The following is a 12489-nucleotide window of genomic DNA, read 5'->3' as shown; positions in this document are numbered from 1 at the left end:
GGCGTTATCTTCTCTACTGGACAGAAACCTGTAAATTAACATATATACATATTCTCAAGAATATTCATAACATATTCTCTAGTATATTTCCCTACATTAGTGGTTTTCAAAGCACGGTCTCAAGTGGGAAGCCTGAGCGTCACCTGGGAACACAGACATGCAATGCTCAGGCCCCAACTCAGTCCTATTGAGTTAGAAACTGGTGTGGAGCCCAGCAGCCGGTTTCACAAACCCTGCAGGTGATTATGATGCACTCTAATGTGTGAGAACCACTGCTCTAAACAGTCAAATCATCTTTTTTTTTTTTTTGAAACGGAGTCTCACCCTGTTGCCCAAGCTAACTGAAATGCAGTGGCGCAATCTCAGCTCACTGCAACCTCTACCTCCTGGATTCAAGTGATTCTTGTGCCTCAGCCTCCCGACTGGCTGGAATTACAGGCACCCACCACCACACCCTGCTATTTTTTTTTTTTTTCAGTAGAGACGAGGTTTTGCCATGTTGGTCAGGCCACTGTCTCGAGCTCCTGACCTCAGGTGATCTGCCTGCCTTGGCCTCCCAACGTGCTAGGATTACAGGCGTGAGCCACTGCGCCCAGCCTTTTTTTTTTTTTCTGAAATGCTCTCATTCTGTCGCTCAGGCTGGATGGAGAACAGTGGCACCATCATGGTTCACTGCAGCCTCCACCTCCCAGGCTCAAGAGATCCTCTCAAGTCAGTCTCTTAGGTAGCTGGGATGACACATGTGCACCAACACAAGTGGGTAATTTTTTGTAGAGAGTGGGGTCTCCCTATGTTATGCAAGCTGGTCTAGAACTCCTGGGTTCAAGTGATCCACTGGCCTTGGCCTGCCAAAGTGCTATGATTACAGGTCTTATGTTCTTAAAAAAATTTTTGACATGGTATAGTCTAGTTACTTAACGTACTGTTGTTTTCAACAGGCTAGTGGTTATGATTTGTAAAAGAACTCTTCGGGGCCGGGTGCGGTGGCTTAAGCCTGTAATCCCAGCACTTTGGGAGGCCGAGACGGGCGGATCACGAGGTCAGGAGATCGAGACCATCCTGGCCAACCCGGTGAAACCCCGTCTCTACTAAAAAAAATACAAAAAACTAGCGGGGCGAGGCGGCGGGCACCTGTAGTCCCAGCTACCCAGGAGGCAGAGTTTGCAGTGAGCTGAGATCCGGCCACTGCACTCCAGCCTGGGCGACACAGTGAGACTCCCGCTCAAAAAAAAAAAACCTCTTTGGAAATGAGATCAATTTTACCATGAATTGGGACACTTTCCATGTCTTTCTATTCTGTAGAGCAGTTTACTTGTCATGAGCTCTGTCTTTTGAAAACTTGAAAGCCTGCAACAATAAAACCAGCTGCACCTGGTGCATGGGATAGGCATGGAATTGAGGAGAGAGCTCAAACTACGGTCAGTCCTCTGTATCCTCGGGTTCTGGGTCGTTGGATTTAACCAACTGTGCATCAAAAATATTTGGAAAAAAGTAAAACAATAAAAAAAAAACACAGGCTGGGTGCAGTGGCGGGTGCCTGTAGTCCCAGCTACTCCGGAGGCTGAGGCAAGAGAATGGCGTGAACCAGGAAGGCAGAGCTGGCAGTGAGCGGAGATCACTGCCACTGCACTCCAGCCTGGGCAACAGAGCAAGACTCCGTCTCAAAAATAAAAATTTTTTAAACTTTATAAGAGCTATTTACAAAGCATTTACGTTGTATTAGGTATTATAGTAATCTAGAGACGATTTAAAGTATACGGAAGGATGTGCATGGGTTATATGCAAATACTATGCCATATTATATCAAGGACTTGAGCATCTGTGAATTTTGGTATCTCTGGGATCCTGGAACCAACATCCTGAGGTTACCAAGGGACGACTGTTTTCAATTTCTTCTTTGGTTATTGGTCTATTCTCTAATGTATTTTTGTTGTTTTATCTTTCTGTTTTTGCCTCTTCAAGTCAATGTCGGAAACTTAGTTGTTCTAGGTTACGCATTTGCTGTTACCAGTAAGCAGACTACCAATGCAATCTAAGCAACCTATTTTTCTTCCCCATCAGATTGGCAAAAATTAAGATAAGCATCTATTGATGTTGAAGCTGTAGGGCGTTTTCCTGAGTATGTTAATTATGACAGCCCTTTTTGCTAGGCACCTAGAAGATTCATCAAATGAAATAAAATATCCATGCACTTGGAGAAGTTATCTGGTTATTTCCTTATCTGGGTGCTGGTTATGTGAGCTCTACAGTTAATGAAAACTTATTAAGCTTTATATTTATAATAGGTACAATTTTCTGTATACGTAGTATATTTCAGTAGTTTTAAAAATATGTCTTTTTCCACAGCCCGCAGCTGTGTATAATGCTATTTGCTTAATAGCGGAAAACATGGCAATGACCTGAAACACCCTGGCTCCCAGGATCCTACCCTCTTAAGTTAAACAAATGAAATAACTTCCACTGTCTTTCCTAATGTCTTAATTCAGTCCTCAGTTAAACTGGCGGTTGGCGCCAGTTTTTTCCAGGGAAGGATTCTGGAGACAGAACAGGAGACGCCAGCAGGTCGCCCTGGGAACCTCCAGTGGGCTGCGGTCCCCTCCCAGTCTCACTCGAGCAGGCCCCGCCCTCCCAGAGGCCGTTAGTCCCAGTCACGTGATCATCGACTCAGCTGACCCTGCGGGACCGGAAAAAGGAATTCCCGGGCCCTGGCTTCCTGGCGCAATGGTGAGGCACCAGGGACAAAGCGAGGCTTAGGTTGCTGGAGCGGGAATGAGGGGGCGCCAAGTGGCTCCGGAATCGGGGGCGAGATTGTCTGTACTGGCCTCTCCGCAAACATAGTGTATGCGGGCGTGAAGGCTGCGGGTCCGCCAGAGAAAAGTCCACCGCCCTCCCGCTCCGGAGCCGGAGGCGGGGGTAGGGGGCGGGTAAGACAGAGCAGGCCGGCCGGCTTAGAGTCCCTGTGCTTCCCTGGCGGAAGGAAGGGCCCCTGTCTCCCGGGGCAGGAACTAGGGCTTGTCTGGAGCTGGGAGTCCTTTCAGGTCTTCCCCAGCTCCAAGAGGACCTCCCAAGGACACCCCCTTCCCCAGCCCTGCTGTGGGACTTAGACAAGAACGTTCTTAGACTCAGACTCACTCTTGCACACTGTTAGGAAGCCCCTCCGCTCTTTCCAGAGCCAGGCAGTAGTAGTTTTGGGGTTGAGACTTATCCATCCATCCATCCATCCATCCATCCATACTTTCTAAGCGCCTAGTCTATACCATGAATTGTGCGAGGCACTGGGAGGACTTGAGCTGCCTGGGGAAGGGGAAATTGGAGGCTTGAATTGGCAGTCATAGTTAAGGCTCCGGGGGCGGAGACCTAACCGCGCCTTGTGTGTAGTGCTAAGGGGGCTCCCTGAGGATGCCATCAACCTTAAAGGCAGATGGTAGGAGCTGGCTGGCTGAAGTACAGTTTGTGTACCAGGAGTTGGGAGGCAAGGGTGGGAGGCGTGTGTCTTCAGACAGGGAACAGCGTGTGCACAGACTTCAGGTGAGAGAGAGCATGGCTCCCCAGGAATGAATGCATTTCCCATAGCTGGGAGAGTATCACCTGGAAGGTTAGGGAAAGATGAGGCTGCACAAGTAAAGATCAAATCTTCCTGGCTCTTGGATCACCACAATCAAGATAATGAACACATCCACCTGCCCCCAAAATTTCCTTGTGTGAAGGGCTATTTTAAGAAGTATAATAGGCCGGGCGCGGTGGCTCAAGCCTGTAATCCCAGCACTTTGGGAGGCCGAGACGGGCGGATCACAAGATCAGGAGATCGAGACCATCCTGGCTAATACGGTGAAACCCTGTCTCTACTTAAAAATACAAAAAACTAGCCGGGCGACGAGGCGGGCGCCTGTAGTCCCAGCTACTCGGGAGGCTGAGGCAGGAGAATGGCGTAAACCCGGGAGGCGGAGCTTGCAGTGAGCTGAGATCCGGCCACTGCACTCCAGCCTGGGTGGCAGAGCAAGACTCCGTCTCAAAAAAAAAAAAAAAAGAAGTATAATAAAGAAGGGCTGTTCTGGCCCAGGGCGGTGGCTCACGCCTGTAATCCTGGCACTTTGGGAGGGTAAAGAGGGTGGATCACCTGAGGTCAGGAGTTCAAGACCAGCCTGGCCAACATGGTGAAACCCTGTCTCTACTAAAAATCCAAAATTAGCTGGGTGTGGTGGCACATGCCTGTAATCCCAGCTACTTGGGAGGCTGAGGCAGGAGAATCACTTGAACCTGGGAAGCGGAGGTTGCACCATTGCATTCCAGCCTGGGCAACAAGAGTAAAACTGTCTCAAAAAAAACCAAAAAGGGATACCAAGCCACACAGAGTGCAGCAGGCATAGAAGCGGGAGCGAGACTGGTGTCCCCAAGCAGCAGCAGGGAAGCCGGAGTGGCTGGAGTTGTGCGGGTATGGGGAAGAGGGGAGAGAGGTCACTCATCTGTGTGAGGCAGAGGACTTTGTTTTGTCCCGTGCTGTACCCCTAGCACTTAGAGTGGGAGCTAGCACAGAGAAGGCGCTCAATTGATGTTTGCTGAGCAGACAAATGCCTGGAGTAGACCTCAGAGCAGGGTTTGGTGGCAGGGTGGGTCAGGAGAGAGTTCACTCAACAGCCTGGTGATAGCAGAGAACAAGTGACCAGAGGGTATCCATCCATGACGGGGACCGGGGTCCCTGCCGGGCAGCAGTGTGGGAGACACACGGATCCTGGCCACACCTCAGCCCTCCCTCCAGCCTGAGTACCTGCCTCCCTCCCTTGCAGAGGTTCCGGTTCTGTGGTGATCTGGACTGTCCCGACTGGGTCCTGGCAGAGATCAGCACGCTGGCCAAGATGGTTAAGTGCACAGGGTCTAGTCTGGGTGGAGGAGGGGCATTGGGCTGGGGATTGTGTGTAGAGGATGGTGAGGTTTCTCTGGGGTTAGGGCCTCAGTGCTCTCAGCCTGTGCTACCATGCATTGTGACCTCGATCAGCGGCTGGCCTGCTCTGAGCCAGTCCCCAGGAAGGAGGGGTGAGGTTTGCCAGCCTGGCTGATGTAAGGACTTCCCTTCCAGTCCTCTGTGAAGTTGCGGCTGCTCTGCAGCCAGGTACTAAAGAGCTGCTGGGACAGGGGATTGATGTGAGTACAAGACCCAGCACCCCATTGTCCCATGACCTTATGACCCCCAGTGCCCTGAAGCTCTGCACTAGGCCCAGGGAGACGGGTGACCCAGCCTGTCAACCTCTCTGGGCACCTCCCATACTTCTTTCCAGCCTGTCTGTTCCTTATCGCAGGATCCAGGCTGGGGTTGGGGGCTGGTGAATAGGGTACTGGCACCCTCTGAAGGTCTCCTTTCCCTATAGTATGAGAAGATCCTGAAGCTCACGGCTGACACCAAGTTTGGTGAGTACCTCACTGAGTCCACAGGCCCCAGGCAACCCTGGGACCTCGGCCTGGTGCCTGGTACAGAGGGGCCCCCCACCCCTCCCTGCAGCATCCTTAACTTACCTTCCCTAGTGGAGGAGCATGAGGGAAAGAAAGACATTGACAGTCCCACCTTCCTGTCCTCTGCCAGCTCCTGGTGGAGCAGGAGCAGTGCCTGTGGCTTCAGGAGGCCTGGGGGCTTTGAGCTGAAGTTAATAGGGCAACAGGGAGGTGGCTGGGGCCACAGTGACACCCCCTGTCCCACTCATGGGTCCATCAGAGTCAGGCGATGTGAAGGCCACAGTGGCAGTGCTGAGTTTCATCCTCTCCAGTGCGGCCAAGCACAGTGTCGATGGCGAATCCTTGTCCAGTGAACTGCAGCAGCTGGGGCTGCCCAAAGGTACGGGTTGTGGGTGGGCAGCTGGGCAGCCTGTGGGCCAAGGGCTGCTAGAGAGGGGGCGAGGCCCTGTGACCCTATGGTGTACCCTGCCCTGTCTGGGCCAGGAACCCAAGCCCAGCTTCCACCGGCTACCTCCAGAGCTACTCCATTCTACCCCCAGAGCACGCGGCCAGCCTGTGCCGCTGTTATGAGGAGAAGCAAAGCCCCTTGCAGAAGCACTTGCGGGTCTGCAGCCTACGCAGTAAGTATGAGGCCAGCCAGGGTCCGGGCTCATTCTAGAAGGTGCACGCAGCATGCAAAGTGCATGGATAGTCCAGGGAGATGACTTAACCATGGTCACATGGTTAGTAGCAGCCATAGAGCTGGGACCTGGCCCTGGGTCTCCTGCCTCCAGCCCAGAGTCCAGCCAAGACCTCTTGCCACTGAGGTCTGCTGTAGGTGATCTGAACTGATTATCGGGCACCTGCCCTGTTATGAGCCTGGGTCAGCGGGATGGGAGCTTCTTAGAGGCCACATAGCCTTGAAGGGTTGAGAGCTGAGACAGAGTGTCAGCTGAGGGCCATTTGGCTTGCCTGCCTTTGATCCTGAGAGCCACCCACCCTATCTCACAGTGAATAGGTTGGCAGGTGTGGGCTGGCGGGTGGACTACACCCTGAGCTCCAGCCTGCTGCGGTCCGTGGAAGAGCCTATGGTGCACCTGCGGCTGGAGGTGGCAGCTGCCCCAGGGACCCCAGCCCAGCCTGTTGCCATGTCCCTCTCAGCAGACAAGTTCCAGGTCCTCCTGACAGGTGAGGCTCAGCTTTCCTCGACGGGTGAGAGGCTCTCCCAGATCCTGCCTGACTGCCTCCCGGCTGCTCACCTCTTCCCTCTACAGAACTGAAGCAGGCCCAGACCCTAATGAGCTCCCTGGGCTGAGGAGAAGGGTGTTCCAGGCCTGTGTGAAGCCGCCCTGCCTGTATAGAATCACGACCTCTGAACTGCTCTTTGGGAGGTGGCCCTGGTTCTAGGATGCTGAGGTCCTGGCCTGGACTCTGGCCTCCCAGACCCCCAGCTGCCTCACTTCTCTCTTGAGAACTCGGCTCAGGGCTCCTGAGGACCTTTCCCAGCATTACCTTCCCTTCCCTTGAAAGGCAATTGTTGGCTGTTTTCATGAGCAAGAAAAATAAACAGAAGTATAAAGGAATGTGTGCAGGGGTTCTGTTTGGGTTCAGATCAAGAGTTTTTGTGAGAGAAACCAAAGTGACATATGGGTCTCCTTGGTCCATCGCTCATTTTCTTTTCTCAGTTGCTGATTGAAGGAGGTCACAGGTGAGGCCAACTGAGGACCAAAATGCATCTGCTTGTCTAATGAGAGGAAAATCAGGTTCTGTCTCCCAGATCTGGGATGCTCTTGGCTCTGCTGTCTTTGCCCTCTGGCCATGTCCTCAGGCTAGCAGCAAGTTGGTCACCCCAAAGCCAAATGCCCCTTGTACAGAAAGGAGATTGCCCTTGTTTCACTGCCATCTTTTATTTATTTATTTAGAGATGGAGTTTTGCTCTTCTTGCCCAGGTTTCACTGCCATCTTACTTATTTATTTATTTATTTATTTAGAGACGGAGTTTCACTCTTCTTGCCTAGGCTGGAGTACAGTGGTGTGATCTCGGCTCACCACAACCTCTGCCTCCTGGGTTCAAGCGATTCTTCTGCCTCAGCCTCCCGAGTAGCTGGGATTACAGGCATGTGCCACTATTCCCAGCTAATTTTGGTTTTTTTTTTTTTTTTTTTTTTTTTTTTTTTAGTAGAGACGAGGTTTCTCCATGTTGGTTGGGCCGGTCTCAACCTCAGGTGATCCACTTGCCTTGACCTCCCAAAGTGCTGGGATTGTAGGTGTAAGCCTGAGTTCAAGTGATTCTACTGTGCCTAGCCACTGCCATCTTCTTTAGGAAGAGAGAAGTGACCATGCCTGAACCACTCATTGGCAAGAGGAACGTTGCCAATGTTATGGACTGAATGTTCATGTTCCTCCAGAATTCATATGCTGAAGGCTTTGTCCACATGCACGTACCACCAGATAAGGACCAGGTGAGCATACAACGAGAAGGTGACTGTCTACAAGGCCAGGAGGAGGGCTGTCAGCAGGAACTGAGTCTGCTGGCACCTTGATCTTGAACTTCCCAGCCTCCAGAACTGTGAGAAATAAATCCTGACTTCTGGAAAAATGAAGTAGGTGTTTTCCCTATTCCTCCCACTAAGTACAGTTAACAACCCTGGATGTTACATATAAAACAAACTAAAAGACTGAGCGATGGAGAGAAGGCAGCCTATCCTGGCTGGGATCCTCAGGACCTGAGGCTCCACACAGCAGAGAAATTCCTGGAATCTGGACCCCACGGCCCAGTCAGGTTGACACATAAAACTGATCATGACCGATCTGTAGGACTACACAAAAGTGCTGACATTCATGATGAGCGTCTCAGAAGGTTAAGGAGGAAGAGCGTGGAATGGAAAAAGTATTCAGAGAACTAACTAAAGGCCAGGCGCAGCGGCTCATGCCTGTAATCCCAGCACTTTGAGAGGCTCAGGTGGGAGGATTGCTTTAGACCTTGTGCCTGGCCTGAGCAACATAGGGAGACTCAGTCTCTACAAAAAAATAAAAAATTAGGCCTGTGCCGCTGTTATGAGGAGAAGCAAAGCCCCTTGCAGAAGCACTTGCGGGTGGTGCATGCCTATAGTCTCAGCTACTCAGAAGGCTGAGGCAGGAGGATCAATCGCTTGAGCCCAGAAGTTTGAGACTGCAGTGAGCTGTATCATACCTCTGCACTCCAGCCTGGGTAACAGAGCTGAGACCCTGTCTCAAAAAAAAAAAAAAGGTATATATAGACGTTGGAATACTATTCAGCCCTTAGAAAGCAGAAGGTTCTGTCATTTGTGACATGGATAAACCTAGACAACATGATGCTAAGTGAAATAAGCCAGGCACAGAGAGACATACCACATCACTTCACTTATGCCTGGAACCGAAAAGAAGGCTTGGGGCAGTGGCTCGTGCCTGTAATCCCAGCACTTTGGGAAGCCAAGGTGGGAGGATTGCTTAAGCCCAGGAGTTTGAGACCAGGCTGGGCAACATGGCAAACCTGTCTCTATAAAAAATAAACAAAATTAGCTGGGTGTGATGGTACATGCCTGTAGTCCCAGCTACTTGGGAGGCTGAGGTGGGAGGATTGCTTAAGCCAGGGAGGTCAAGGCTGCAGTGAACCATGATAGTGCTCCTGCACTCCAGCTTGGGCAACAGAGTGAGACCCTGTCTCAAAAGGAAAAGCTAAATTCATAGAAGTCGACGGTAGAATGGTGGTTAGCAGAGGCTGGAGGAGAGAGGGGGTGGGTTGCGGGGGAAAGGGGAGATACTGGTCAAAAGGTACAACGTTCCAGTTAGGAGGAGGAAGTTCTGGTGGTTTATTGCACAGCGTAGTGACTAGTTAATAACGATGTATATTTCAAAATAGCTAAAAGAGGGTTTTAAATGTTCTCATCACAAATAAATGATATTGGAGGTAATAGATATCTAATTAGCCTGATTTGATCTTTTTTTGTTGTTTTTTCTTTTTTCTTGAGATGGAGTCGCACTCTGTTGCCCAGGCTGGAGTGCAGTGGAGTGATCTCGGCTCACTGCTACCTCCACCTCCTGAGTTCAAGTGATTCTGCTGCCTCAGCCTCTGTAATAGCTGGGACTACAGGCATGCACCATCACCCCTGGCTAATTTTTTGTATATTTTGTAGAGACAGGGTTTCACTATGTTGGCCAGGCTGTTTTTAAACTTCTGACCTCAGGTGATCCACCTGCCTCGGCCGCCCACAGTGCTGGGATTACAGGCATGAGCCACCATGCCCAGCCGATTTGATCATTCCATAATATATACATGTAACAAAACATTACACCGTACCCCATAAATGTATACAGTTATTATTTGTCAATTAAAAATAGAATTATAGGTAAGTCAAACTGGTATTCTGAAAAATGTTCAATTAGCCACAGTTGGGCAAGAAGAAACAAAAATGAAAACCGGGAATAAACAAAGTGATAAAAAAAAAAATCACAAGGAGACTAGCCTGAGCAACATGGCAAAACCCCATCTCTACAAAAAAAACCCCAAACATTAGTCAGGTGTGGTGGTATGCACCATTGTCCCAGCTACTCGGGAGGCTGAGGTTGGAGGATCACCTGAGCCCAGGAGTTCGAGGTTGCAGTGAACAATGATCACACCATTGCACTCCAGCCTTGAGTGACAGAGTGAGACCCTGTCTCAAAAAAGTAAAAAATAAAAAAGAGCTTATCCTGTCTTTTTAGTCAGGATAACCAAATAGCCTTGATCAATGAGGTAAAGCTATACTTGACAGATGTATTCTATCAAATATATTAAGAATGACAATTAGAAAATCACTTTCAGGCTGGACACAGTGGCTCATGCCTGTAGTCCCAACACTCTGGGAGGCCAAGGCGGGTGGATCGCTTGAGGTCAAGAGTTCGAGACCAGTCTTGGCAAAGTGGTAAAACCCTGTCTCTACTAAAATATACAAAAAATTAGGCATGGTGGCCCCCGCCTGTAATCCTAGCTACTGGGAGGTCGACGCTATAGTGAGCCAAAATTGCGTCATTATACTCCAGCCTGGGCAACAGAGTGAGACCTGTCTCAGTAACAACAACAAAAACCTAAAACTTTATTTTATTTTCTTTTGAGACAGGATCTCAAAGCGAATTTTTGTATTTTTAGTAAAGACGGGGTTTCACCATGTTGGCCAGGCTGGTTTTGAACTTCTGGTCTCAAGTGATTCACCCCCCTCAGCCTCCCATAGTGTTGGGATTACAGGCGTCAGCCACTGCACCTGGCCAAAAACCCAAAACTTTATATTCATTGAATATCTACTACCCATTTCCTCCTTCCCGGCAGCTCCTGGCAACCACCATTCTACTTGCCATTTCTATGTGTTTATTTAGATACCTCATATAAGTGGAACCATGGGGTATTTGTCTTTCTGGGTTTTTTTGCTTGTTTGATGAGATGGAGTCTCGCTCTGTCGCTAGGCTGGAGTGCAGTGGCGTGATCTCGGCTCACTGCAACCTCCGCCTCCCAGGTTCAAGCCATTCTCCTGCCTCAGCCTCCTGAGTGTCTGGGACTACAGGCGCCCGCCACCACACCCAGATAATTTTTGTATTTTGATTCGAGACGGGGTTTCACCATGTTGGCCAGGATGATCTTGATCTCCTGACCTCGTGATCCACCTGCCTCAGCCTCCCAAAGTGTTGGGATTCCAGGTGTGAGCTACTGTGTCCAGCTTAAGTATTTGTCCTTCTGTGAACAACTTATTTAGTGCAATGTCTTCGAGGTTACCTGTGTTGTTGCAGTATTTCCTTTTTTTAAAGGCTGAATAATACTCCATTGTATACCACATTTTTTGTTTTTTACAGGGGGCAGGGATGGGGATAAGGTCTCACTCTGTCATCCAGGCTAGAGTGCAGTGGCATGATCACAGCTCACTGTAGCCTCTGACTCCCAGGCTCAAGCAACCCTCCAGCCACAGCCTCTGGAGTAGCTGGGACTACAGACGCATGCCGCTATGCTGATTCTTTTTTTATATAGAGATGGAATCTCCCTATGTTGCCCAGGCTGGTCTTGAACTCGTGGGCTCAAGCGATCCTCCCGTCTTGGCCTCCCAAAGTGCTGAGATTACATGCATGAGCCACCATGCCCAGCCTATTATATATCACATTTTTAAAAATCCATTTACCAGTTGTTTCCACATCTTGGGAATAATGCTTCAAAGTGTGTTATCTCTTGATTGGGGTGGCAGTTACATGACTATGTGTTTGTCAAATATTGCAGTCTGAAAGGGGTAAATTTTATTATATGTAAATTATACCTTTAAACAAGAGAACAACAAAGAAATTCATAGATTATTTGGTGATCACAAGGTATGAAGCGTGTGTTTTCTAATGCAGAGGTCTGGCTGCCACAGCCCTCGTCTTGATCAATTTCAGCTCCCACTAAAGTGGGACAATGAGATATTGGGTGCCGCCTGATATGATGCAATTCAAAGTACAGAGCAGTGGCCAGGCGCAGTGGCTCATCCCTGTAATCCCAGCACTTTGGGAGGCCGAGGCAGGCAGATCACCTGAGGTCAGGAGTTTGAGACCAGCCTGGCCAACATGGTGAAACCCCATCTCTACTAAAAATACAAAAATTAGCTGGGAGTGGTGGCGCACGCCTGTAATCTCAGCTACTCAGGAGGCTGAGATAGGAGAATCACTTGAACCCGCGAGGCAGAGGTTGCAGTGAGCCAAGATCGTGCCATTGCACTCCAGTCTGGGTGACAGAGCAAGACTCCATCTCAAAAAAACAAAAACAAAAACCAAGTACGGAGTAGCACCTAGGAAGTATCCCTGAATATTTATAGAATCAAGCCTTTAGATCTAATTCCCAGCATGCAGGATTAACCACAGATAGAGGAACAATCGCTGTGACAGTATCAGTGACATCCTCAGGATACATTCAGACAAACAGAATGTGATGCAGCATCTATCTCAAAGGATAACTGGCTGAGACTCTTCAGAAAGGTGTCATGAAGACAAAAAAGAAGGGGATGAAGTGGGGGGAGAGGGGAAGGTGGTTTCATCTAGATTTAAAATTAT

At 49.7% G+C, this 12489-nt stretch overlaps 1 protein-coding gene across 1 annotated transcript; it reads left to right on the top strand.

Moving 5' to 3' along the window:
• The first annotated feature begins 2616 nt into the window (after positions 1–2616).
• On the top strand, positions 2617–7007 carry LOC117071234 (COMM domain-containing protein 4-like). Its single transcript, XM_033190992.1, is given in 9 exon segments — positions 2617–2724; positions 4785–4856; positions 5075–5108; positions 5111–5139; positions 5364–5403; positions 5705–5824; positions 5985–6065; positions 6436–6612; positions 6699–7007. Coding segments are annotated over 9 exon segments (597 nt in total). The 5' UTR covers positions 2617–2721; the 3' UTR covers positions 6740–7007.
• Positions 7008–12489: the final 5482 nt, after the last annotated feature.

Source organism: Trachypithecus francoisi, unplaced genomic scaffold (genome assembly GCF_009764315.1).
Source record: "Trachypithecus francoisi isolate TF-2019V2 unplaced genomic scaffold, Tfra_2.0 Lachesis_group3, whole genome shotgun sequence".
NCBI classification, from domain to species: Eukaryota; Metazoa; Chordata; class Mammalia; order Primates; family Cercopithecidae; genus Trachypithecus; species Trachypithecus francoisi.
This window is presented reverse-complemented; position numbering and strand designations above follow the sequence as displayed.